Source organism: Schistocerca nitens, chromosome 2 (assembly GCF_023898315.1).
Source record: "Schistocerca nitens isolate TAMUIC-IGC-003100 chromosome 2, iqSchNite1.1, whole genome shotgun sequence".
Classification (NCBI taxonomy): Eukaryota; Metazoa; Arthropoda; class Insecta; order Orthoptera; family Acrididae; genus Schistocerca; species Schistocerca nitens.
The window spans coordinates 674,935,652-674,960,432 of NC_064615.1; the positions used below are offsets into that span (position 1 = coordinate 674,935,652).

Sequence of the window (24,781 nt, forward strand, 5' to 3'; positions counted from 1 at the left end):
TATTTTAATCATACTCATGGCTGGATCCCAGGCCTTGCATAACTGGAAACCGCTGTCTTTCTTGTTAGCTCGTTATGCGGCCGGATCTCCACTGGCTCTTTCAGGATACCGTCCCAGAAGGTGTTCTATTGCTGTAATAGCTTTGTGCCATCGTAGTTCATGTCACGTCCATGTGAGATGTAGTACTCTGCCACGGCGGACTTGGTCGGCTGTGCGTTGTCTTCATGGCATTTATGTTCACAGCATCTCTCCTGGACAGTCCGAATGGTCTGGCCTACATACATTTTCCGGCACTGGAAAGGGATGCGGGAAACTCCCTGTTTTCTGAGTGCTAAGTCGTCCTTGACTGATCCAAATAACGTCTTCGTTTTGGATGGGGGGGGGGGGGGGGGGGAACCACGCACTTGACATTGTATTTTAGGAGTATTCTTCCGATCTTTGCCGATGTGTTCTCCACGTATGGTATAATCGCCGTCACAGCCGGTTTGTGTTCGTCCTGGGAAGGCTGCGGTCTCGGCTTCTTCGGTCTTAAGGCGGTTGTTGTAACCGTTCGTGCGGAACACGGCCTGTAAGTGCTGCAATTCAGCTGTTAGGCTGTCACGGTCCGAGAATTCGCGTGCTTTGTGCACCAGTGTGCTCAGGACTCCCTCTCTCTGTGAACAAGCATGACAGCTGGAGGCATGCAAGTAAAAATCTGAATGTGTCGGCTTACGGTAGACACTGTGTCTTAGTGTGGCATCTGATCTTCGCTTGACGAGCACATCTAGAAATGGAAGCTGTGGTTGTTTCCTTCTACCTCCATTGTGAACTTGATATTCTGGTGCAGCAAGTCAGATGCTGCAGCAAGTCTTTAAGGCGATGTCGTCCGTGCGACCAGATTACAAATGTATCGTCTACATACCGAAATATGAAAGAGGGCTTGTAGACTGGCGACTCGAGAGATTCTTCTACAAAAGCCTCCATAAACGTATTGGCCACTACTGGTGATAGCGGACAGCCTATCGCTACTCCATCTGTTTCTTCATAGTAGTTCCCGTCGAATAGAAAGTATGTTAATTTAAGCACGAATTCGTAAGCTTTCCTTACCACTGGTCCGAATTTTTCTCCTACGAGTCTTAGGGAGTCTCTCAAAGGTACCCTAGTAAAGAGGGATAGCACTTCAAAGCTCAGCATGAGGTCTTCTCGGCCCAGTCGGGAGTTCTGGAGCTGCTGGACGAAATGCGCCGAGTTTCTAATGTGATTCTCACATTTGACCACAAAGGGACTGAGCGTCGACGTCAGGTGTTTTCCTATTTCGTATGTTGGTGCTCCAATGTTGCTTACAATCGGGCGAAGAGACATTCCTTCCTTATGGACTTAGGTAGTCCGTAAGGTCTAGGAGGCGCAACTGCTCGAGGACGGCGTTTCTTCACCGTTTTATTATCTGCGACGGTGTGCTGAAGAAGCTCAATGGTTGGTTTTTTTTTTTTTTAAAAAAAAAAGCAGCATCTTGTGCACTTGCCCATGCCCGTATATGCAACGCCCACAGATGATTGTTAAGTCTTCTGACAGTATCATATTTCCCATTTCACCTTCATTTCTTCGGTTTACCTTTCTGCAATAATGGCTTCAAGGTTATTTTACTAATATGGCCCTTCTAATTAATTCTTCCATCCTCCAGCTTTTTCTTCTTTTTTTTCAGTAGTGGCTTGTCATGCGAATTCTTTACATCATTTAGCTGATTTTCTTTTCTTCAAAGGTCCCTTTAATTTGTTATAGGTGGCTTCTACATTTCCCCTAGCCCTGCAATCTCCTACAGTCCTGCATTTGTTCTCTAAGCATTTCTGTGTAGCCAATTTGCCTCTGCTCGTACTCTTGTTTTAGATACCTGTATTACCTTTCGCCTGGTTCAGTTGATGCATTTTTATATTTTCTCCTTTAATCATTTAAATTCAATATCTCCTATGCTATGCTAGAGCTTGTCTCCTGTAATCGTGTGCTACCTTCAATAATTCATCTGTCGAAGTTGCCCATTAGTCTTTTGTCGTATTCCTTTACTCAGTTTCAGTCCTTCGTTCTCTACCGCTTCCCCTGAAATTCTTAACAACCTCTGCTTCCTTCATTTTATTCACGTTTCGTCTCCTTATTTTCCTACCTTTTCCCTCTAAATGATGGCACCATTTTAACCACCGTAGGCTTTCAGTTCTATTCATTTAATGCACTATGCATATAAATTACATTACTGGCCAGTTTCGGCCTTATGCCATTATCGACTGCTTGATATTGGTGAATTGTCCATCACATTTAAAAATTTTGTCTCGTGTTACGTGGGGAAAGATACGTTCCCAGACGCACACATCTCGAATGTTACAGATTTGGCCTTGCACATACCAATCTGCGTACAAGAACAACTTTCACATCACTTAATGTACGAAGAACCTTACTAACAGGAAGCATACTAGCCTTTGCACATTCATTTAACAGCACACCGTGTACTTTCCACACTCATACATACATATAACAGATTTTGCATGAACCATTCAGCATGCACAAAGTTTGCGCAAAAATTGTGCCAATAATACTTAATCTAGAGAAAGAGGAATCGAAAATGGACAATTGTGCTCACATTTTAAGCAACACTGATAATGATACAGAATTTTTACGCCGCGTGATTACTTGTGGTGAATCATAGGTTTTTTAAACTACGATTCTGAAACAAAGTCTTAAGCGATGCATTGGAAGCGCCCATCTTTATTTTTTTAGGTTCACTGGGTCCGCGAAAATTGTTCGTGAACAAGTAATGAAAAAGACTCGATTTGTGGTTCAAAAATGGCTCTGAGCACTATGGGACTTAACTGCTGAGGTCATCAGTCCCCTAGAACTTAGAACTACTTAAACCTAACTAACCTAAGGACATCACACACATCCATGCCCGAGGCAGGATTCGAACCTGCGACCGTAGCGGTCGCGTGCCTCCTAGAACCGCTCGATCACTCCGGCCGGCTCGATTTGTGGAACGGAAAGTCTTGGATGCTTCAATAACACAATGCGCCAGCCCATTCTGCCTTGCCTGTAAAGGCGTCCTTTACGAAATATGCGGCATCACACGTCGTATTCGCCCGCCTGCCACCCCCCCCCCCCCCCCCCCGATGTCACTCTTTATTTCCTAATATGAAATTGGCGTTTAAGGGGACAGGATTCAACAGTGTGGAAGCAGAGAAAACAAAAGCGATGGAGGTTGTCAACACGCTGACAGAACCGGACTTCCAGCACTGCCTTGAACAATGGAAAACTCAACATTGTAGAGCATCGGGAAGGAGAGTACACTGGAGGTGACAAACTTTGTAATTTACGGGTGATCAATAAAATGTTTTGTGGCACCAGTCCGGTTGTTTAATTGCCACAGCTCGTATTACTGGTTTACATGAATGTAGGGTGGTATTAGTGTTTAATGCAGCTGTCCCCTTCGCTGCGCAGGCTGTCGCCGTGGGAGGGGTGCGCCGTGTCCAACTGCCGGCTGACGTATGCGGATGTGGACCTGGCGGTGGCCGACGCGGTCGTCTTCCACCTGCACCGCACAGAGTCGCTGGCCGCGCTGCCCGCCAGGGGGCCGCAGCACGCGCACCAGCGCTGGGTCTTCCTCACCGACGAGAGCCCCCTGCACACCTTCCTCAAGGCGCGCAAGGGCACCAAGCTCTCTGACTTCGACGGCCTCTTCAACTGGTCTATGACGTACAGGTTCGCCACACATCTGTTGCTTCTTGCTCCTCTGTTGTTCCTATGTAACACTGACTTAACCTTGTCCGCTGCGCTCGTAACACTTCTACCTTGTAAACTACGGCAAATTGACGGATATAAAATTGACAGTAATATAACTTCCATTGAACTTGTACCTACAACCAGTCCTTCAAAGATTGTGATATGTCGGCGTAAGCAGAAGAAACTAACGATCAAAGTCCGAAAACAATTTATTGGACTGTTCGATTAACCAAAACAAATTCTCCAAGTATAACGCCAACACAAAACAGTGATCCATCTTCGAATCCCAACTACATACAAGAATAATATAGAAAACAACTGAAATAATTTCCTACTAGTCTCCGCCAGAGACTTATCCGATATACCAAGACTAATCCAGATATCAGCGAGAAGATCCAAGCCGAGCTGCCGGGGCGGCAGCTATCCACGTCTGCTGGCGGTCGATGAACTGCCCATGTGCGGTTTGTTTTTTTTTTTTTCTTTATTGTAATTTGAACACCCCATACAAAGGTGGGCTGGCAGCGGAACAGTGTACTCCGCTCTTCAGCCATAGGCAGTACAATAAAAAAAGAAAGGGAGACAGACAAGTAACAGAATGGCGGTTTAAAAAACAGGAGAGACAATAGTTAAAAAACATAAAGCCGTTCACACTCGACGAAACAACAAGAAAAACGGCGGCACTGGGCACAAACACTGACGAGGTAGACGACGCACGTGAACGAAGGAGCGTGGACGGCGAAAAACACTGATGCACAGACACGACGGCACAAACACTAAACCGAGGGCGACGATCTCCGGCGCGCGAAAGTTCACGATGCGTGTGCGAGTCCAGGGACCTGCCAAGAGAGGAGGAGGAGGAGGAGGAGGAGGAGGAGGGGGAGGAGGAGGAGGGGGAGTGGGAAAGCGAGAGGGGAGAGCAGGGACGCCACGGGCAAGGGAAAGAGGGGGGGAGAGAGGAAGGGGGAGGGGAAGCCCGGAAGAAGAGGGGTGGAGGGAGGGGACGGGGGGAAAAGGAAAGAGAAGGGAAGGGAAGAGAAAGGAGGGAGGGTGCCTAAGGGAAAGGACACCAGGAGTGAGGGGGGGGCAGGGTCAAAGTTGATAGGAGGGGTAGATGGAGGGGACGAGGACATCATCAGGGAGGGGGAGCTGGCGGAAGCCACCTTGGGAGAGGGTAAGGAGGGTGGAGAGATGGAGACCGGGTGGGACATGGGAGTACAGGCGCGGCAGCGGGCGGGGGTGGGAGAGGATCGGGGAGACGAGCGGGTGAGGAGGATCGAGTTTACGGGAGGTGTATAGGATTTGTATCCTTCCCATGTGCGGCCGAGCGCCGGCCTTTATAGCGCTTGGGCGGATGAGTACCTCGGAACTATTTTCCATCACGTGGTTTGACGAGTGAAAATAGTTCCGGGATCTGCAGCGACCTCTTCCTTATGTTTATGTGGGTCGGTAGTGGCCCCTGGTGGCCGCTGGTGTCTTTTCTGTGTTGTTGTTGTGGCTGTTCATCAATATTGCCTGTCGGTTGTGTAGTGCTTCGGTGTGCCTGCGAAGCAGGCAACTCGTGGCTGCAGGCTGTCAGTTTGGTTGCTGATACTGTAGGCGCCGTGATGACTGATGGCGAAGGCCACAGCAGATTGTATACCATCTCAATCTGTCAATTTTACGTATTTGTTGCACTTTTTTACAATTTCGGCTTTGGGACTTATTCAAGTATGTAGACAACACCCTTATCAAAAATCAGCGATGTTACATTATGCCATACTAGTCTCTTGCACATGTTGCCTTGAAGATTGTTTGCAGCCATTGCACCTGTGGGGGTAAATGTCATAATTGTAATAAAATCCTGTACCATGTTAGTGTCGGGCCCAAATTAACTATTATCCGGTCATTATGTGTAAGTCGTGTGTGACATACACCCGTATTAATGATGTTAGTGGTACACGTTACATTACAATTCTGACATTTGTCTTCATTAGTACAATGCATGAGGACAAACTTCAAATACAAATATGCAATATCCCGCGTATCATCTCTTCCTAGAGTGTCCAGAGCCGCTCTCTGATTTTAGGCAAATAGCTACTGTGCGTTTTCGTCCTTTATTTGTCGCCTAGGCTGGCTGGAGCTACTCTCCATTGCTTAGTTTATCGCATCCCATCTACAAGTCCGGGTCTCCATCGCGGCTTTGTGTCGTCGTCTGCTCACGTATATGTTGGTATCCTCACCGTGGCTGCGTTTCGTCTCATTCTCGTCTATATGTGACACTACTCATCTAGACGTCTCTTTTCATCACGTTTGCGTCCTCATAGCCTGCTGGTGACCAGCAGTGCCGTCCTTCACGTCACTAACCTCAAGCTCATCCTTTCACTTCCATAGAATTGCCACTCTGCAGCTGAACTCCCAACTAAAACTTTCATCTAGTCTCTAAATCCCCCCTTACCCCGCATACCATACACTGCCAACATGTGCCCCAATAAGCAACATCCTCAGAGCAGTCGGCCGGCCGGAGTGGCCGAGCGGTTCTAGGCGCTACAGTCTGGAGCCGCGCGACCTCTACGGTCGCAGGTTCGAATCCTGACTCGGACATGGATGTGTGTGATGTCCTTAGGTTAGTTAGGTTTAAGTAGTTCTACGTTCTAGGGGACTGATGACCTCAGATGTTAAGTCCCATAGTGCTCAGAGCCATTTGAACCATTTTAACAGTCGACTGCTAGCCTAGCAAGAGTAAATACCCAAGGAGCAACTGTAGCTACACCATCACAAAACTATTCCAAGTGAACTGTAACGTCTTCAGGTAACCTCCAATACCGACTCATTCCACTATCTCCCAGTCCATAGAAACCCGTCACTTCCCATCCTACTTTAACCAAAACGCTTTATAAAGTAAACATAGACATTATCTCCAACATCATCCCCAAAATCCCACACAAAAACCGGTAACACTAAATACTTGGATACAATATCTACTCCTCCTCTACCTTTTCCTATGTTTCACACCTTCATTCTCACCCACCCAGAACCAGAATTTCAGAACGTCAAAACCTTAATTCGAGAAAACAAAAAATACATTCCAAACAGTACCATCCAGTAAATAATCACAAGGAACCATTTGGTCCTGATAAAATCCACTAGTCCCAACATTGACGCCAATCTCCTCCATAAACTCCCATGTATTACCTTCGGTCCCAAACAGCTTCTCTCAGCATCTTCCATGACAAGTAACCATGACCTCCCCTCCATCTCCCCACCCTCACTGCTGTGGCCACAAATGTCAAACCGGAGACCACAGGTGAGGTGGTAAAATCCGAACGCAGCCCTCATCATCACATCGAAATCTTTAAAGCTCTCTGAATCAAAAGTGATTCGTTTAAATAGGAGCCCAATTTTACTACCGCCCTCATAAAGCTGAACCTTCAAAATCCTCATCGAAATGCTGCTCCTACCATTGCCAAGAATACCTAATCTACTCGTATAATCATATCATCACCGATTGTGAAAATCCGCCAAACTGCTTCCATTGCAGAACCCCTCACCCCCTAAAATATTCTCCCAATCTTTTCTCCTCTCTCGCCTGCAACACCTGCGACCATTTCCATCCCACCTATTCCTCTAAGAGTAATCCCAGGCCTCCGCCCACAAACCAGAATTGTCTGTAGCCATTCGTCCCATGGTAGTCCCATCCATCCTAACAGTCCCCTCCGCCAAGATCTCAGTGCTGAAGGCATAATTAGATTCATAATCATCGCTTTGCCAATGATTCACTCTTTCCAAAGATTACACACCCTCCAGTCAATCTCCTTTCCAGCCAGGACATGTTACATCTAAACATACAAGCCTCCTATTCCCACGACCAGATACATTTTGTTGTTTACCACTTCGAGACCCTAGTTTAAACTGTTCCCTGTTCTCTCCGCTGCCTAAACATCTTAATGGCGTTGGAGTAGTATAGCTTCCTGTTCCATAATATCCATCTCCTTTTAAGAAACAAACAATTATATATGCACACCTGCACACCTTCTTGCAACGGCAAGTTCACACCTTCATCTTCAATGAAACATTCCTCCAAGGTTATCACACCATCCAAACTGATCTGATAGGGAGCTACGTGGAGGAGTGGTGCTCTCTAATTTCAACAAATTTATTTTAACATTTAAAAAAACAGAGCGTGGAGTCAGCTTTAACCTTTTCTTTTACAATACAAGACGTCTACATTGCATAACAGAAGATAATAATTTCGATCCAAATGGATTCAATTAAAAACAACTCCAATAAAAAGCAGTTACTAAATTCACAGCTAGAATCCTTAAGGTGCTTAAGTAAATTCATCAGCCAATTAAATTCAGAAAACTTAATGATGCTTCATGAACTTGAAAAAATAAACCTTCAATATTTAAAAAATGTTCTTTAAAAGGAAACAAAATACAAAATTTACAATTTAAATTTCCAAAACAAGCGGCCTTGCAAGCAGTGCTGTACAAAGTGAGGGTCCCTGTTGCAATGTGTTCGCAACGAACCATCTCTGTTTACTAGAGCTTGCGCCACGTCCTCCGCGTAGGCACTTATAGTTTCAAGGCTTTTGCGATAGAATAAAGAAGCTACGTATAACACATCAAATATGTTTAAGCACAAGCATAGTTAATACAAGCACACAATAAAACAACTTCAACAGCCGAAAGCCCTTAAAACTTGAAGACAAATAGCTTTCAGGATGCAATGTGAGAAATATGAGGGTTGAGTTTCATATGGTCGGTGCATGGAGGAGGGCATTCTGTTCGAGATACATTACCTTTGATCTCAGAATATTTTCTAAGATCCTACAAGAGATGGCCTTCAAGGGCGTTAGACAGCAGTTTTGTGGGTCACTTCTGCTACCCTCCTCGTAGACGTGTACGATCTGTCTACTACTGGGCACAGGTTTTTTGGTTGGGGGAGCTGCGGTATATGATGGTTAAACTCAGTCGCGAGTTCTGTATGGAAGCTGATAGGTATTCCATTGGGTCTTGCAATTTTGATCAGATTTATTGATTTCAAATGTTTCTCAACACCACTGAAATTGATATGTGTATCACTCATATTGACAGTAACGTGAGAATCAGAATGGGGCAATATGCCTCTGTTATCTTTTCTAAAAGAACATTAAAAAACAGGGCTTAACTTTTCTTCTTTTGTCTTATTACCCTCCATTTCAGTTCCTGTGTTATCTATGAGTGTCTGGAAACTAAATTTAGAGTCACTGACAGACCTTAAATATGACCAGAATTTCTTTGTATTTTTTCAGATGGCATTTCATTACAAATAACAGTGTCACCTGCAAAATTTCTGTAGTTACTATTACTTGCAAGGTCATTATAACATGAACAGGAAGGGTCCCAACACACTTTACTGGGACACGCCTGCAATTACTTCTACGTCTGGCAGTGATGCTCGATCCAACCTAATATATAGCGTCCACCCTACCAAGAAAATCTAAGTCGAGTCACAAATTTTGTGTGGTATCCCATATGACAGTACATTCACAAATTATTGTTGACGTGGTAATGAGATGAATACTTTTTGGATTGAAAGAAATACTGCATTTAGCTAATTGCCGTGTTCCATGGCTTTCAGGATGTCATATGGCAGAAGTGGGGGTTGGATTACTCATGACCATTGTTTGCGGAATCGATGCTGGTTAGCATGTAGGTCATTCAGTTCGAGGTACGTTATTACGTTTGAGCTCAGAATATGTTCTAACATACTGGATCGCTTCTGCTAAACTGTTTGTAAACGGATGCAACGTGTGCTTTCTGTAAATCACTTGACGTACTTTCTTATTCGAGTGATCTGCGATATGCGAGTGCCTTGATGAATTTTTGATTGTAGTATACAGTGCGTTATACGCATACCCAAAGGAAGTGTAACAGGACCACTAACGTCTAAATATACATCAGCGATTTATCAGATAAAATTGTGGGAAAGTAAATCATACACAAGACAGTACTGGGACCAATTCTAAAGTTCAGAAACATTTCCCCTATCCTGTACATGTTCCTAATAAACTGACGTTAGTAATTTTTAAGGAGATTTAATCACTCATTCTCATATCGTTTTTTGATTAAAAATGCACCGTCTGAATACTCCAAAAGAAGAAATAAGTCATTAGGTTGTGATGTACAACACCAACACACTTAATCCTAATCAGGTATAGTGATCGCTGTTCAGGTGTATGTATTTCCCAGGCACACCTATGCGACAGATTTAGCACATATCGGTCAGACCCCAAAAGGATACTGCGTGTGTCCTGAGAAACAACATTAAACCAAAAAAGGCACCGAAATATTCTAACACTTTATGTCAGTTTCATCAGAGGGAAAGTGTCAGCGTGGGCAGGACGCCACCTGTTAACCAAACTCTATTTGTATTACTAAAAATGAAGGGATTCATTTGACAAACAGCCGCCTTCCTGTATCCAGATGACCTGAAGGAGCGAGCTAGTACTTCAAAAGCTATTAAATGGCTTCATTGAGTCATTTTGTTCTGGTAAGGAAGTTGGGTTTTATGACGCCACTGCTATAAAGTTAAGACAATAGGGCGTTCCAGATTAGCTTTCAGTAAATTTCAAAACGAATATTGCTGATATCCAGGGTCCTGTTGTCCTTGTTGCGAAAAAGCTACACAAACGAGGAAAAGTAAGGACAACGTAGTATGGAGTTACAAGTAGACTGTGACTGCGGTACCTTTGATCTTCTGTGAGGAATGAAACTGTAATGAACAATCGCCTGTTCAACATAGAAGCAATTATTTTCCAAAGCGCCTTTCCTTCTTTGACCTTGTATTTTACGTCCTTTACTTTTCTCTAACTGTGCAGGGGAGGAGCACACCTAACTACTAGTAGGGAAATGGCTCTAGCAAATAAAACGCAGTGCATTAGATACATAGTATCTCTGTGCTGTCTTCTCTCCCATTGTGCGATTTTTTTTTATCTTTTGGTAAATGTTTAAAGCCCATTGTCGCAGATATGCCATCTGTAGCCTGTTTCAATGGAAACGTTTAACAACGTAGAACCAACGGACGTCTTGAAGTCTCTAAGGTACACTACAGTGTCGGCACTGTTGAATTCACAACATTGCGTCAGTTCAAGGCCTTGATGACGGTTCTGAGATGCAAGGAATGTACAGTACAAGCAAGTAGATGATCGACCAAAAGCCACCACCCCATATCATGTTTCTATCTCGCATCAACTGCGTAACGAAATTCAACTATCCGTACAAAACTTCCGTCTGCGGAGAAGCAGTTTTCTAACAAACTAACAGAAATGTTTGCCTGTATTCCAGACAACCATATCCGTGGGTTTTCACTCACAGCAAGACCTCTTTATTATTGAATTTAGCAATATCGAGGATGAACCAAAAGTGAGCGTCGCCGATTCGTCTAAATGAAGATACTCAGTGGTTGGGTACTGGTATTGGGGGGGGGGGGGGGGCAATGTATCAATGTATTGGTTTCACATGTAACTATTAACCAGTTAACTAGAGGCGGTTTACACATATAGCACGTGTAGTACATCCTACAAGTCCCACGCTATGTGTGTACGTGGAGGGTTGGGGGCGCACTGAACTGCCTGTTTTTTCGGAGGAAAATTATTCGTTAACATTCTTGTTAAACCGACTACAGCAACTGTTGAGTAATCATGTATAAGTACAGCCGGTTTCGCAACAGTAAAGTTGCATCATCAGGTACATATGAATAGGGAGATAGAGACTGGAGAAAAATTAAAAAAATTTTGCTCAAGAGGTCCATTGAAATCAATACGTAACTCCATTGATGTTTAGATACTAAATATACGAAATGGACAATAAATCTCAAGAGAATCGGGTAGGCAATTAGCAGAAACTGACACTAAAATCACTTATAGCGAAATGTAGAGGTCATTCGACGCCCAGATCAGTCTGTCATGTTGTATTAAAAACTCCTTGAAAAGGAGTGGTAGTAAAAGTAAGAGTGCTGAAATTAAGGAGACAAGTTACGGTAAATGCCTCAAGAAATATGGAGAATAGCATAATAAAGCGTTATCAACCGGTTCAATGAATTAATAAGGCTCGTGACGATCTGTTGCATCATGCTCACCTGAATAAAATAACCATAGTATTGTGTAAGGCTATGAAATTGACAGTACTATAAGGGTACTAGAGTGATATAAACTATAGTTTCGTGAAAGTCTGTTGCATTGTGTAGGGCTATGAAATGCACTATATTGCAGGGCTTTTGGAGTGATACAGGCTACAGTGAAATACGGTTCTTGATGCGATGTATATAATTTTGTAATATTATTCTCCAGATTTCATTTCAAGATTGGGGTATTTGCCATGGCCGTCTGAGGATCTGTTGCATTGTGCGGGGCTATGAAATGCGCTATATTGCAGGGGTACTCGAGTAGAGTGTTATAAACTATGCATTGTGTAGGGCTATGAAATGCACTATATTGCAGGGCTTTTGGAGTGATACAGGCTACAGTGAAGTACAGTTCTTGATGCGATATATATAATTTTGTATTATTATTCTCCAGATTTCATTTCAAGATTGGGGTATTTGCCATGGCCGTCTGACGATCTGTTGCATTGTGTGGGGCTATGAAATGCGCTATATTGCAGGGGTACTGGAGTGATATAGGCAATAGTGAAATACAGTTCTTGATGCGATTGATATAATCTTGTACTATTATTCAACAGATATCATTTCAGAATTGAGGTATTCACCAAGGCCGTCTCATTCATTCCAGCACTCTTATTTTCTCTATCACTCCTTTTAAAGGACAGTTTAATGCAACTCGACTGAGAGTATTGGAGACATTCAATAATCTCTACGTTTCGCTGTAAATGATATTAATTTGAGAATTCCACTTATTACCTACCCGATTCTCTTCAGAATTATTGTCTGCTCCGTATGTTTAGTATCTAACCATCAATGCGTGCGTCTGGTGTTTCCAGAGGCACCGTGTCGTAGATTTCGCTGGACCTTAGTAAATTTTTTAAAAATGTTTCCTCCCGTCTATTTTTTTCGATTCAGATGTACTTGATGATGCAACTTTACTGTTGCGTAACCGGTTGTACTAATAGAGGAAGCTGCTGCGGTTTTGTTTAACAAGAATGTATTCTTACAGCTGTGGTTGCCCGCATTATGAACTTTGTTGATATAAGTAAGCAGCTTTGAAATGAAAATAACCTTGTGGAGATTATGTGCACGTGATTATGGAATACTTCATGACCCTTTCGTTGTTGATAAGACACGTACCGGGGTTGGACAAGAAATACACGCTTGAACGTAAGTGCAGATGCTATACGAGTCTGTAGGTGGCGCTGTTTTATTTGACCACGGACGTCACATGTGCAGTGCTCGCAATACGTTGAAGTGTCATCAGCGGTCAGAACAGTGTTCGGCGTAGTTGTGTATGTGTTATGTCGGAGTTAACTGAATTCGAACGTGCGCAAGTTGTTGGTGATCGTATGGGGGGTGCATCCGTAACCAAGGTAGTCGAAGCGTCTGGTGTTTCCAGAAGCACCGTGTCGTAGATTTATACCACATACAACGAAAGCGAAAAACCGTCATCTGCTAAGTCACAGCGCTGACGAAAGTGTGTGTTGAGTGTTCGTGGCAGATGATCATTGAAGAGGTTTGTGACAAAAATAAGAGGACGACCGCTGCAAAAGTCACTGCAGAAATGAATGTAGCACTCGCGAAACCTGCCAGCACCAAAACAACGGAAGAGAGGTCCTGAAGAACGGAATCGCAAGGTGAGCTGCAATTCCAAAACCTAAGATCAGTGAATCAAATGGCCGTAACATGAAAACATGGTGCCGAAGCCATATAATCTGGAGTATGGCGCAATGGAAGGAAGTCGTTTGGTTGGATAAGTCTTGTTTCTTGCTGTTTCCAACTTCTGGACGATTTTACGTCTGGCGTACGCCGTCCCAAGCCTACGATGCAGACTGGTTGCTGACAAGACTGAAACATGGCTGGTGTTCGATGATGATTGGGGCAGCCATAACATGCTATTCCATGGAACCCATTGTTACCGTGCAATGTCGCATTACTGTCAAGGATTATATGACCATTTTAGATGGTCAGGTCCATCCCATTGTGGTGATGTTGTGTTCCATGATTACAGGGCCCCTGTTCACACATCTCGCATCGTCCAGGACTGGTTTCACGAACAAGAGGATGAATTTTCACATTTCCCCTGCCCAACAGTCACCAGATCTCAATATTATTGATCCTGTGTGGTCTATTTTGGAGAATAGGGTATGTGATCGATCTACTTCTATCTTCGTTTCCTGAACTTGCCACAGTTTTGCATGACTAACGATATAAGATTCCCTTGGAAACCATACCGCACGTGCATGTATCCATTCCAAGACAAGTGCCGGCCGCTGTGGCCGAGAGGCTCTAGGCGCTTCAGTCCGGAACCGCGTCCCGGGTTCGATTCCCGCCGGGGTCAGGGATTTTCTCTGCCTCGTGATGACTGGGTGTTGTGTGATGTCCTTAGGTTAGTTAGGTTTAAGTAGTTCTAAGTTCTAGGGGACTGGTGACCATAGATGCCAATTGCAATAGTGCTCAGAGCCATTTGAACTATTTTTGAACCGGAACCGTGCTGCTGCTACGGTCACAGGTTCGAATCCAACCTCGGGCATGGATGTGTGTGATGTCCTTAGGTTAGTTAGGTTTAAGGAGTTCTAAGTCTAGGGCACTGATGACCTCAGATGTTAAGTCCCATAGTGCTCAGAGGCATTTGAATTTGAGCCAAGGTAAGTCGTATTTGTTTTGAGGAGGTACACCGTGTTAGGCATGGTAATGTGTTGTGTTTTTAGTGTCTCCATATTTTAATCCACTCCCTGTATCTTCCCATAAAGTAATACGAACTTTTGGCCGTTGGGACATCTATATCCCACATCTGTTTAACGCTACCCTGTACCGGGAAGCTTTCGTGACTTGCACAAAAATACTGTGGACCATAGGGAGGATATATGGCAGAGTGTGATGGATCAAATGCGGCTGCATGTGTTTATACGAGTAGCCAGTTCAGTTCGTCTCATCCTCAAAAGTGGAATCAAATCATCATCTTCTTCGATCCGAGAATGTCTGAAAACTAGTTTGTTTTCTTATACATCATAGAAATTGTTTTGAGCGTTACTGTATTCCTCAGTGATTCAAATTCTTTGTACTTAACTTGTATTAATGCGATGTATATGCCCCGGAAAACTTCTTAGAATGTGGAAAACATTGGTATGTGATATGTCAAAGTCATCTTGAAGTCTTAAGTTGGAAATTTATGAGACATTTCATGATTTTGACTGTCGCGAGAACAAATATGCTCTGGCCCAGATTTGTAATATTGTAAAAATGTAATTTTGAATATCCTACTTTCACATGAAAACATGGATCTGGTTATGTTCGTGAGCCTCATGTGTTCCACGTCACCGATTTTCAGTACCGGTCGACTTTTTAATTTTTTTAATTGACCATAACAAAAGAGAATTTTTGACCTTTTAGTCCTCAAGCAGATGTAAAATTAAATTTAACCACGAAAGGGTTAAATCACTGGAACTAATAGATCAGTGACGTAAAGGTGTCTTTATTTTTGAATTTTTGAAGATCGCATTCGACATAATTCGGTTTCTTTAAACCGAATTTTATGCATTACAAATTGGAGAGATGGTTTTATTTGATTTTAAAGTTTCAACCCTATTTATTATTTCCTCACCAACTGTTAGAAGCAATTTTCGGTTGTTCATTAGAAACCTTCTGCCGTACAGTCGAATTATCCTATACTACGGTGTGTGCGTGTTCGCAGATCGCGTACATCTACATGTGTACTCTGCAAATCAAACTTAAATGCCTCACAGAGGTTTCATAGAACCACCTTCACAGTAATTCTCTATTATTTCAAAATCGAACAGCGCCCGGAAAAAACGAACACCCTACATCTTTCCGTGCGAGCTCTGATTTCCCTTATTTTATGAAGATTAGCGTTTCTCCTTATGTAGGTCGGCGCCAACAAAATATTTTCGCCTTCGGAGGAGAAAAAAAAATGTTCAAATGTGTGTGAAATCTTATGGGACTTAACTGGTAAGGTCAATAGTCTCTAAGCTTACACACTACTTAACCTAAATTATCCTAAGGACAAACACACACACCCATGCCCGAGGGAGGAAACGAACGTCCACCGGGACCATGACTACAGCGCCTCAGACCGCTCAGCTAATCCCGCGCGGCATTCGGAGGAGAAAGTTGAGGATTGAAATTTCGTAAGATTCCGCCGCAACGAAAAACCCTTTTGTTTTCATCTTGTCCACGCCGAATCCTGTATCATGTCAGTGATTCTCTCTCCCCTACACCAGGATAATACAAAACGCGCAGCTCTTCTTTGAACTTTGTCGATGCACTCCGTTAATCGTATCTGGTAGGGATCACAGACCGCGCAGCAGTACTTCAAAATAGGACGAACAAGCGTAATGTAGGCAGTCTCTTTAGCAGATCTGCTGCACTTTCTAAGTGTTCTGCCAATAAAACGCAGTCCTTGGTTTGCTTTCCCCGCAATATTTTCTGTGTGTTCTTTCCAATTTAAGTTGCTCGTAATTATAATTCCTAGGTATTTAGTTGAATTTACGGCCTTTAGATCTGATTGTTGTTGGCGTTGTGGCCGGCGCAGGATGGACTCTGACGTGCCGGTGCCGTACGGGCGCACGCTGGCGTTGCCCGCAGACGGCGGCCGCGGCTGGCAGCCCCCGGAGCAGCGGACGCGCCTCGCCGTCATCATGGGCTCCAACTGCGCCCGCAGCGGCAACCACCGCTGGGACTACGTCCGCCGCCTGCAGCAGCTGCTGCCCGGGCAGGTCGACGTCTACGGCCGCTGCGGCACTCTCAGGTGCGTACGCAGCCTCCCTGCTTAAACCGCTTCCACCCTGATTAAAATTTATGTCCGGCTATCGTGATTTAGGTTTTAATAGTTTTCCGAAGCCGTTTGATACGGATGCCTCACCCTAGCTTCTCTTCTGTCTCGTGTAATGTCATCGTCAATGGGACTTTGAACCCTAATTTTTTTATTTTGTTTACTTTCAGGCGGATCCCATATCACCAGATGCAAAACCCTAATCTTTTTTCCTTTTTCCCTCTCTCCTTCTTCAACCACTTAATCTTCCCCATCTACTTCCGCTTTATATCCGTCTTACTTTTGGCTTTCGTTGTTTGTGTTTCCCCTTCTCTTATTCTCCCTTCTTCTTAATCCCCGTTCTTCTTCATGTGCGCTCTACCTCCTTTTCTTCTTCATACTTCTCATTCTCGTTCTCTCTACTTTCTTTTCTTCAATTTCTATTCCTCCATTGTCTTCTCATCTCTTACCCCTCCACCTTTCTCTTTTTCTTGTACTCCATATGCTTCCTTTTCTTGTCGTACAAATTTTCTTTCTACTCTTCTATCTGTTCATTCTTTCTCATAGTCTACTCTACATCTCTCTGCCACTCCTCCCATTCCATTGTTTCTGTTCTCATTTCATGTGTTTAATTGTTCCTCACTGTTCCTCTGTGTTAGTGTTCGACTCTTTCCTTTTCCCGATTTTTAACGTCATTCTTCTAACAGTCTTTCTCCTCTTCTTCACTTTCTGTTCTTGACTTTCTTCTCCCTGACCCTTTTTTCCTCCACATTCTGTTATTTCCTTCCTTCCTATCCTTCTTACATTCGCCTCTTTCCTCTTTCCTCACCATCCTTTTGCCTCTTCTTCCTCTTCTTGTTAACTTATTCTTCTCGTTCTTCTTACTTCTCTTTGAGGATTTCTTATTACTTTTGTTGCTCTCGTTACTATGTTCTTATTTTCCAGTTTTCTCTCCTCGTTATCCTCCTTCACTACTCATCCTACCATATCTCACCCTATTGTTTTCATCTCTTCATCCTTCTTCCTCAATGTACACAGTCTTCTTGCTCTTCTTTTTGTCCAGCTTCTCTCTTCGTCGCCGGCCTAAGTGGCCGAGCGGTTCTAGGCGCTTCAGTCTGGAACCGCGCGATTTCTACGGTCGCAGGTTCGAATCCTGGGGGCATGGATGTGTGTGATGTCCTTAGGTTAGTTTGGTTTAAGTAGTTCTAAGTTCTAGGGGACTGATGACCTAAGATGTTAAGTCCCTTACTGCTCAGAGCCATTTGAACCATTTGAATCTCTCTTCGTCCTCTTCTTTCCAGTTCATTTCTCCATCTGCTTCCACATACCATAAATGTTACAACCTCATACAAATAAAAGTACTAAAATATGTTGAAAATGTTAAATAGGATTAGATAAATGAAATTTCGTGTTAGCTGCCAAGTTGTACTTTTTATCTATTTCTATACCATTAGTAACGTAATTGTTCTGTCTGTTACAGTCAGCACAAAAAATTTACCATTCATACAAAGAAAGATAGTGGCATAGAGACAAAATGTAGTTATATTGATGATCTGTTGCCTTTTTTCAGTACTTAATTGAGAGACTGAACTGATGGTGAATACCATAATCTAACAATAAGCGCTTGTATTGTGCTGTCCTACAGGAATTTCACTTTAAAAGAAAATATGTGAATGGCTATGAAACGTTTTCGATAGTGACAGTGAACTATTAGCTGTGATAAGTCCCATTCAAGTCCCATAAGTTTAATGATCGTTATCGAACACATTAAATTATGCGGATATCCTGTAATAAAATGCGCCTTAAGAAAAACTTGGGGTGTGACTTTTGACTGATGTCTCAGCACTTTTAATTAATTAGTTTCGCTTTCACAACGTAAAGATGGTTTATTTTCATTGTTTATGTAAAGGTATTTCATTAATTATTGATCATTTTCCTTAGCCTCAAAGCAACCTTCAACGGCCACAACACACTTTTGTATAAAACCGCTGGAAATTGTCATCGTAGGTTATTTTTTGAACCGTTTGAAATACAAGCATCATAAGTCCTTAGATGTGCATCAGAATGTGATGTCAGTAGTTGTGCACTCTGACCTTTGTCGTTGCCTACCCAAATCTCAAAACCTGAATCGATGTGGTAGCAGCGGATCTCAACACTTGTGGTTATGGTAGGCGGAAATACTACAACCTTGTCATAAGTTCACTAAAATCTGCCATCATTTTTCAGTTACGTTACCTTCTACTCGTCGATTAATGAACAGTTACTGAAGGTACTAAAGTTTTGGTAAATGATGGCGTTTTCAGTGTTACTGCTAATCAATCATTCTGCTGATATCAATGTCAGACATAGTATTTGACTTTATGCAAGTATGTCTCACTTTCTCGGCGTTGTCTGTCGCTATGCCAGTTGACATTCTTCTTAAAGTTCAATATATTCCATTATGGAACGACACTGCCACAATGGTTGGAAGCTCATAGTCTCGAACATTATCCTCCAAGATGATATGAAAACTCTGTGTTTATCTTTGCGCACTATCGTAGCTAAACAAGGTCGTAGAAGATAATGACAAGGGTACTACATGGCAATCGGACATTTGTACTAGGTTATATTTATGGTACCTGAAGTTCAGAACTCAAACATCTATTAGTGAAAGCAAAACGATACAATTCTCAAAAATTCTCGAGAAAATCGACTTTTGATGTTGCCTGAACTTCCGTAATACCCTACAGCAAACCAAAAAGTCTGGTGCGCCGTGTGGCTCTAAGGTAAACTCCTTATGTACGAGATGCGTGGCGTCGGTTCGATTCCCAAATATGGTAAAATTTTAAACAAAGTTACATGTTCCATGTAGATTTCCGTGAAGCATAAAAATACGTAAGACTGAAAAAATTAATTTGTAATGTTTTTATTAATCGGTAATTATGAATTTATATTTGCAACAAAAACGAAATTTTTGTATACTATACCTAACTAGAAATAAGAAGACGTGAATTTTTCATAAAAATATCAACTAGATATCTATTAATTAGCATTTTTGTGATGAATTTTATGTTTAAATGACGTAAATAATCGAACTGAACGGAAAGAAACGAAAAATGTAATGCGTGAGACAAGGGTCGAACCAGAGATTATCAGTTTCGAGCGCTACAGATTTATTTCCACCTTTATGTATTTTACGCTTCACTGTAATGCTAATAGAACATGAATCTATGTTTAAAAACTTCCATAAACCAGGAATCGAACCGAAGACCCCTTCATGGACGTAAGCATTCTACCACAGAGCTTTGCTGCCTTACAGAAAAATCTATCTTACTTAGTTAGGATGTTAAAGGAAGTCGGAAAACCTCAAGGTCGATATTTTCGAGAATTCTTCAGAGTTTCATCGAATTGCTTTGGCCAATTGATGTTTTAGTTCTGAACTTCACATATCATAAATATAAAAAATTACAAAAATCTGATTGCAGTGTGACGTATTTGCGAAAATATCGTTGACGGTGTATGTATAATATGCAGCCATTTGCTTTTTGAAGCTGATACTGTTTATTGTACCGTGGCCTATTTATCGAGTCGCTCAAGCTGGTCATCGGATGGACGTAGTACAGGAACATTATTTTATGGATTATGTGCAGGTAGGCATTAGGGTCCTGGTGCTGGCGAAAATAACGGAAATTTTGGCATCAGTTAACGATTCATACAAGTATGTGTTCATTATTACGATGTTTGTTCCTTCAGACATGCACGCATGCAAAACCATGGTAATAGTAACGTTGAACACGTTTGTCTCATTAATCCTGTTGCGGAAACCCAGGTAAGCTGTGAGCAGCGTGGCCGTAGACACTGTAGCATATGATGTTTGGATCGGTCCTGGAAGCATGCGTGGGTAGCCAGTATTGGTAAGGCAACCTCTCGCGATAAACGGGAAATCCGGGTTCGAATCCCAGTCCAGCACAAATTTTCATGTGTCACCAATAGAAATGGTTTCGTTGCCTAATACAGCTCATGTCAAAAATATTCACAGCTGCGACAAAAGTTTACACTGTTTAGAATCACTTGGCTTTATAGCAAAAAAACGTAAATACTGGTGTGAGTTCAGTTCTGTCATATCTGTACGTTGGTGTCAGTAATAAACGTGCTTGCAGTGCTAAGGGCTGTACATCATTGACGATACTGCTTTCAGATTTGGATTTGACTGTAGTTACCACATGGCTTTGTTTAATGGAGATGCCGGGTACTTCAAAATATCCACTTCACCGCGGCTCCAATTAGACGAAGCAAAAGTCTTTGCCTACACGTAGAGTAACCAGAATACAAGCAGTCCGTCGTTCCACAGGTCTGTCTGAGTCTCCAGCAGACCAATGGATTCCGAAACAGCAAGAAATTAGTTACACATCTGGCAGCCACCAGTATTTCCAGGAGGCGCTGGTCAAGACCAGACGAAATGTGTGAAAAGATTAGACCTAATTTCCACATACAGCAGATCGGATGACTTTATACGTTTGGAAAATGTATACTTTTAGCTGAACGACACGACCTAGCAGTGGTCTGAGAATAACAAAACGAAGCTCGACGCCTGGGACAAATTCCAGATCAGACTGAAGAAAACATTTTGTGACATTTAGCTTGATATTCTCTTAGCGAAGAACAAGTGAACAACATAGCCCAAAGTCATGGGGAAACGATATCGTCTTACATATTTAATGATATGGCCCTATGCCACACTGTGAATCAGAGTTTGCCGGAAGCTGACAAAATGTCACACTTGATGAAATGGATTCCAGAAGACATGTACCAAGCTCTTCTGGCAATAGATGCCATAGTAACAGAGAAATTCATTAAGATGTGCTAGCGCAACACACTAGTTCGTTCTCGCTGTGAACGCCCTGGACTCGTACGCTTCTTCAGAGAAAGAAGGCGAGTTTTCGACGGCTACTACGCCGCCAGACGCCAGCCTCACAACAGTCCTATTCTCGCCAGTCAAGTGGAGACGATTATAGTCGATCTGTGGGACAAGGACCACCACCGTGCTCTGGACGAAGTCGCTACCCATCACGCCGTAACAGTTCCTCACCGCAGTATAGAGGTACCAACCACTCGCCTAGCCGCCGACATAGGGAAAATTAAGCGAGGCGACAATCTATGGACGAGAGGCCGAGACCATCACAGATGAAAAATCCTCCAAGAGTGACAGTTAATAATACGTTAATAAATCTCATTTATGTCATCGACGGCCAGTTTGTTCAGGCGATGGTCAACTCAGTGGCTTCTTTTTTTATGATGTCGAAGGCTTGTCGTCGCCAACTAAAGAAGACTATTATGTTCCGTGTTACGAAGGCGATTGTGCTGAAAGTCGCAAAGGGCAAATATAGCCAGTCGAAAAGAACGTGTATAGCAAAAATAACCACCAATAACAGAATACAGCGCTCGAATTTGTCGTTTTAACATCATGTAGTCATAATGTTGCAGGATGAGAGTTCCTGCAGGCACACAGTCACAGACTTTCGCTTCAAAGCGATGAAGCTATTCTAACGTGCACAAGTAAAAAAGATTGCTCTGGGCCGTTGTTTACCATTCGAGATGTTATTATCCCACCACCGTCAACGAGAGGAGTTATATTTGTCAATTTAGATGCTCAGTAAAGTTGTGAAGCTTTCGTTAATTGCAAAAATCTATTAAGGCTCACTATACAAATCTGCATGCCAGCGACGATCGCAAGCTGATGAAGGAGAATTTTGGATCAGTAATTGCCTCGAGCAGCAGCCACAGTTCATTCCTGTATGAGCGTAGGATCAGCCGACTGAATCCGCGAAAGGCAGCTTAGGGCCATCGATGAAGAATCGTGGTCCGCTGCCATTATAGGCAACGCAATGAAGGACGCTACTGTCGAAGTGCTAATAAGATCCGGCCTGTCCAAGGAACAACGTCGGCAACTGTTAGTGCCAATTTGTAGATGCTTTCAAATATGAAATGGAGAAAAGACAGACTATACGGCATATTATAAAACACTGCATTAACATTGAGGATCATACATATTTTAGCCAGCGCTCATAAAGGGTATCATCGGCTGAAGGGTAAGTCGGGTGGACGTGAAGAAGATACTGCAAGATGACATCAGTAAACTCTCAAAGAGTTCATCTTCCTCTCCTGTGGTCCTTGCGAAGGAGAAGAATGGCATATGGCTTTTCTATGTCAGCAAGAGGCGACTGAACAAAATCACAAAAAGGTGTCTACCAGTTGCCACGCTTTGATGACACCCTAGGTTATTTGAAACGAGCAAAGTAGTTTTTGAACTATGGAGGTGCAAACAAGCGACTGACAAATCTAGGTTGACAAGACTGACTTGGAAAAGATTGCCTTCATAACACCTGACAGCTGTATGATTTCAATTACATTCCGTTTTTGCTATGTGACGCTCGAGCCGTCTTTGATTGTATGATGGACAACCTGCTTCGACTCTTTAAATGAACGATGTATCTTTTCTGTTTTATTGCACTGTTAATTTTCGAAAGGATTTGAAGGACATCTAAGCCACATGACAACGTGTCGATGTGTGTTGAGACAGGCCTTCGCCACGTAAATAAAAGATTTTGGAGGTCTGGTGAACAGCGATGGAATCTGTCGTATCAATTCAGAGAAAATACGAACAGTCACAGATTTTTTCACAATCCTTGACACATTTGTAATGTGAGAAGTATTCTTGGAATGTGCTCGTAATACTGGCAATTCGTAGAGGACTTCAGTACTTAGACATGTTCCTTGCAAGAACTCTTGCTGGGAGACGCCGAATTTTCTTGAACGAGGTGCCAGAAAGAGCTTTCGTTGTCCTTGGCATTAACATCATCTCCAGTCCTAGCATTGTATTCGAGAATGCAGAGACAGAATTTCACGCATGGCTATCGTGTATGGGGGAAGTGCAGTTCTGATACAAATTAGGAAAACGTTCTGAACCCGTGATAGCTTATGCTTCACACTGTTCTTTCTGCTTTTCTGCTCCACAGTCGTGAGAACGAAATGACAATCAACACATTGATCCCATTTCAACCGGACGATACTCAGGGTGATTACATGAAACATATCATCGCTAGGTTCGAAGAAGCAAGACAGTTGGCTCGATAAGAACCCTTGAGGTCCAGGAGATGAACCGAGATCGCTATAAACCTAGCCCGAGAGACTTGGTATGGAACTTCAACTCTTTGGAACTACCATAAAAGGCGCTGAAGTGCTACTTTGAGCAGTGTCGTATCCTTCATTGCTTGTCAGACGTTGCGTATGAAGCTGAGGATTGTAACCCTTTATCAAGATGGCAAAAGTGCAGGGACGTCATCATGTCCTGCGTATGAAGCCCTACTATAGTCCCAACGAACAGAGTGACGATGGAGGCTTCTCGTTAAAAGAAAATGAAGATCTGATCGGCAATCACGAAGCTTCGATGGCAGAAGCTACCTTTGATGATCATCATAGTGTAGAGGAGGTGACAATGCGACCACAATGGGAGGATCCACTAGTACTGCTACACAAAGGGTTCTAGCAAGATCTACATCCAGAGAGCTGTAGTTGACTCCAACGAGAACCTCTCAAACAGCGAGTCGCTGTTTCTCCTGAAGTGGGACTGTTTGTTATTTATTATAGATTTTTGGAAATTTGTGGTAAGTTCCGATGGAGCCAAACTGCTGAGGTCATCGGTCCCTAAGCTTATACACTATTTATCTGCCTTACACTAACTTACGCTAAGGACAACACACACACCTATGCCCGGGGGATGACTCCAATATCCGACGGGGTCAGCCGCGCGAACCTTGGCAAGTCGTCTCAGACCGCATGGCTACCCGGCGCGGCTTGTTATTATATACATATCATTTCTGCAAGGTTCTCCAAACTTTCTTACGTTTTTAATGTTTTCATATTTTAGAATATTCGACGACTATGTAAATATCAGCACTCTCCGTCCAGAAGTTCAGTTTAGTCATGTCTGTACGTAGGTGTCAGTAATAAATGTCCTTTCAATGCTTAAGTGTTGTTCTTCACTGATGATCCTGCTTTTGGAATTGATTGTGGTTATGAAGTGACAGTACTATGGCAGAGCACCAGAATTCACACACAGTGGGAAGCAAGCAGAATCAGTGAGATGGGCAGCCAGTTATGGTGTCT

At 43.0% G+C, this 24,781-nt stretch overlaps 1 protein-coding gene across 1 annotated transcript in view; it reads left to right on the forward strand.

The window, feature by feature from the left end:
* Positions 1 to 24,781, forward strand: part of LOC126234548 (alpha-(1,3)-fucosyltransferase 7-like) — a 362,065-nt gene that overhangs the window by 321,397 nt on the left and 15,887 nt on the right. Inside the window, exons 4-5 of the mRNA XM_049943245.1 lie at positions 3,457 to 3,717; positions 16,418 to 16,633. Coding sequence (XP_049799202.1) covers positions 3,457 to 3,717; positions 16,418 to 16,633 — 477 coding nt within the window. The remainder of the gene's footprint in view (positions 1 to 3,456; positions 3,718 to 16,417; positions 16,634 to 24,781) is intronic.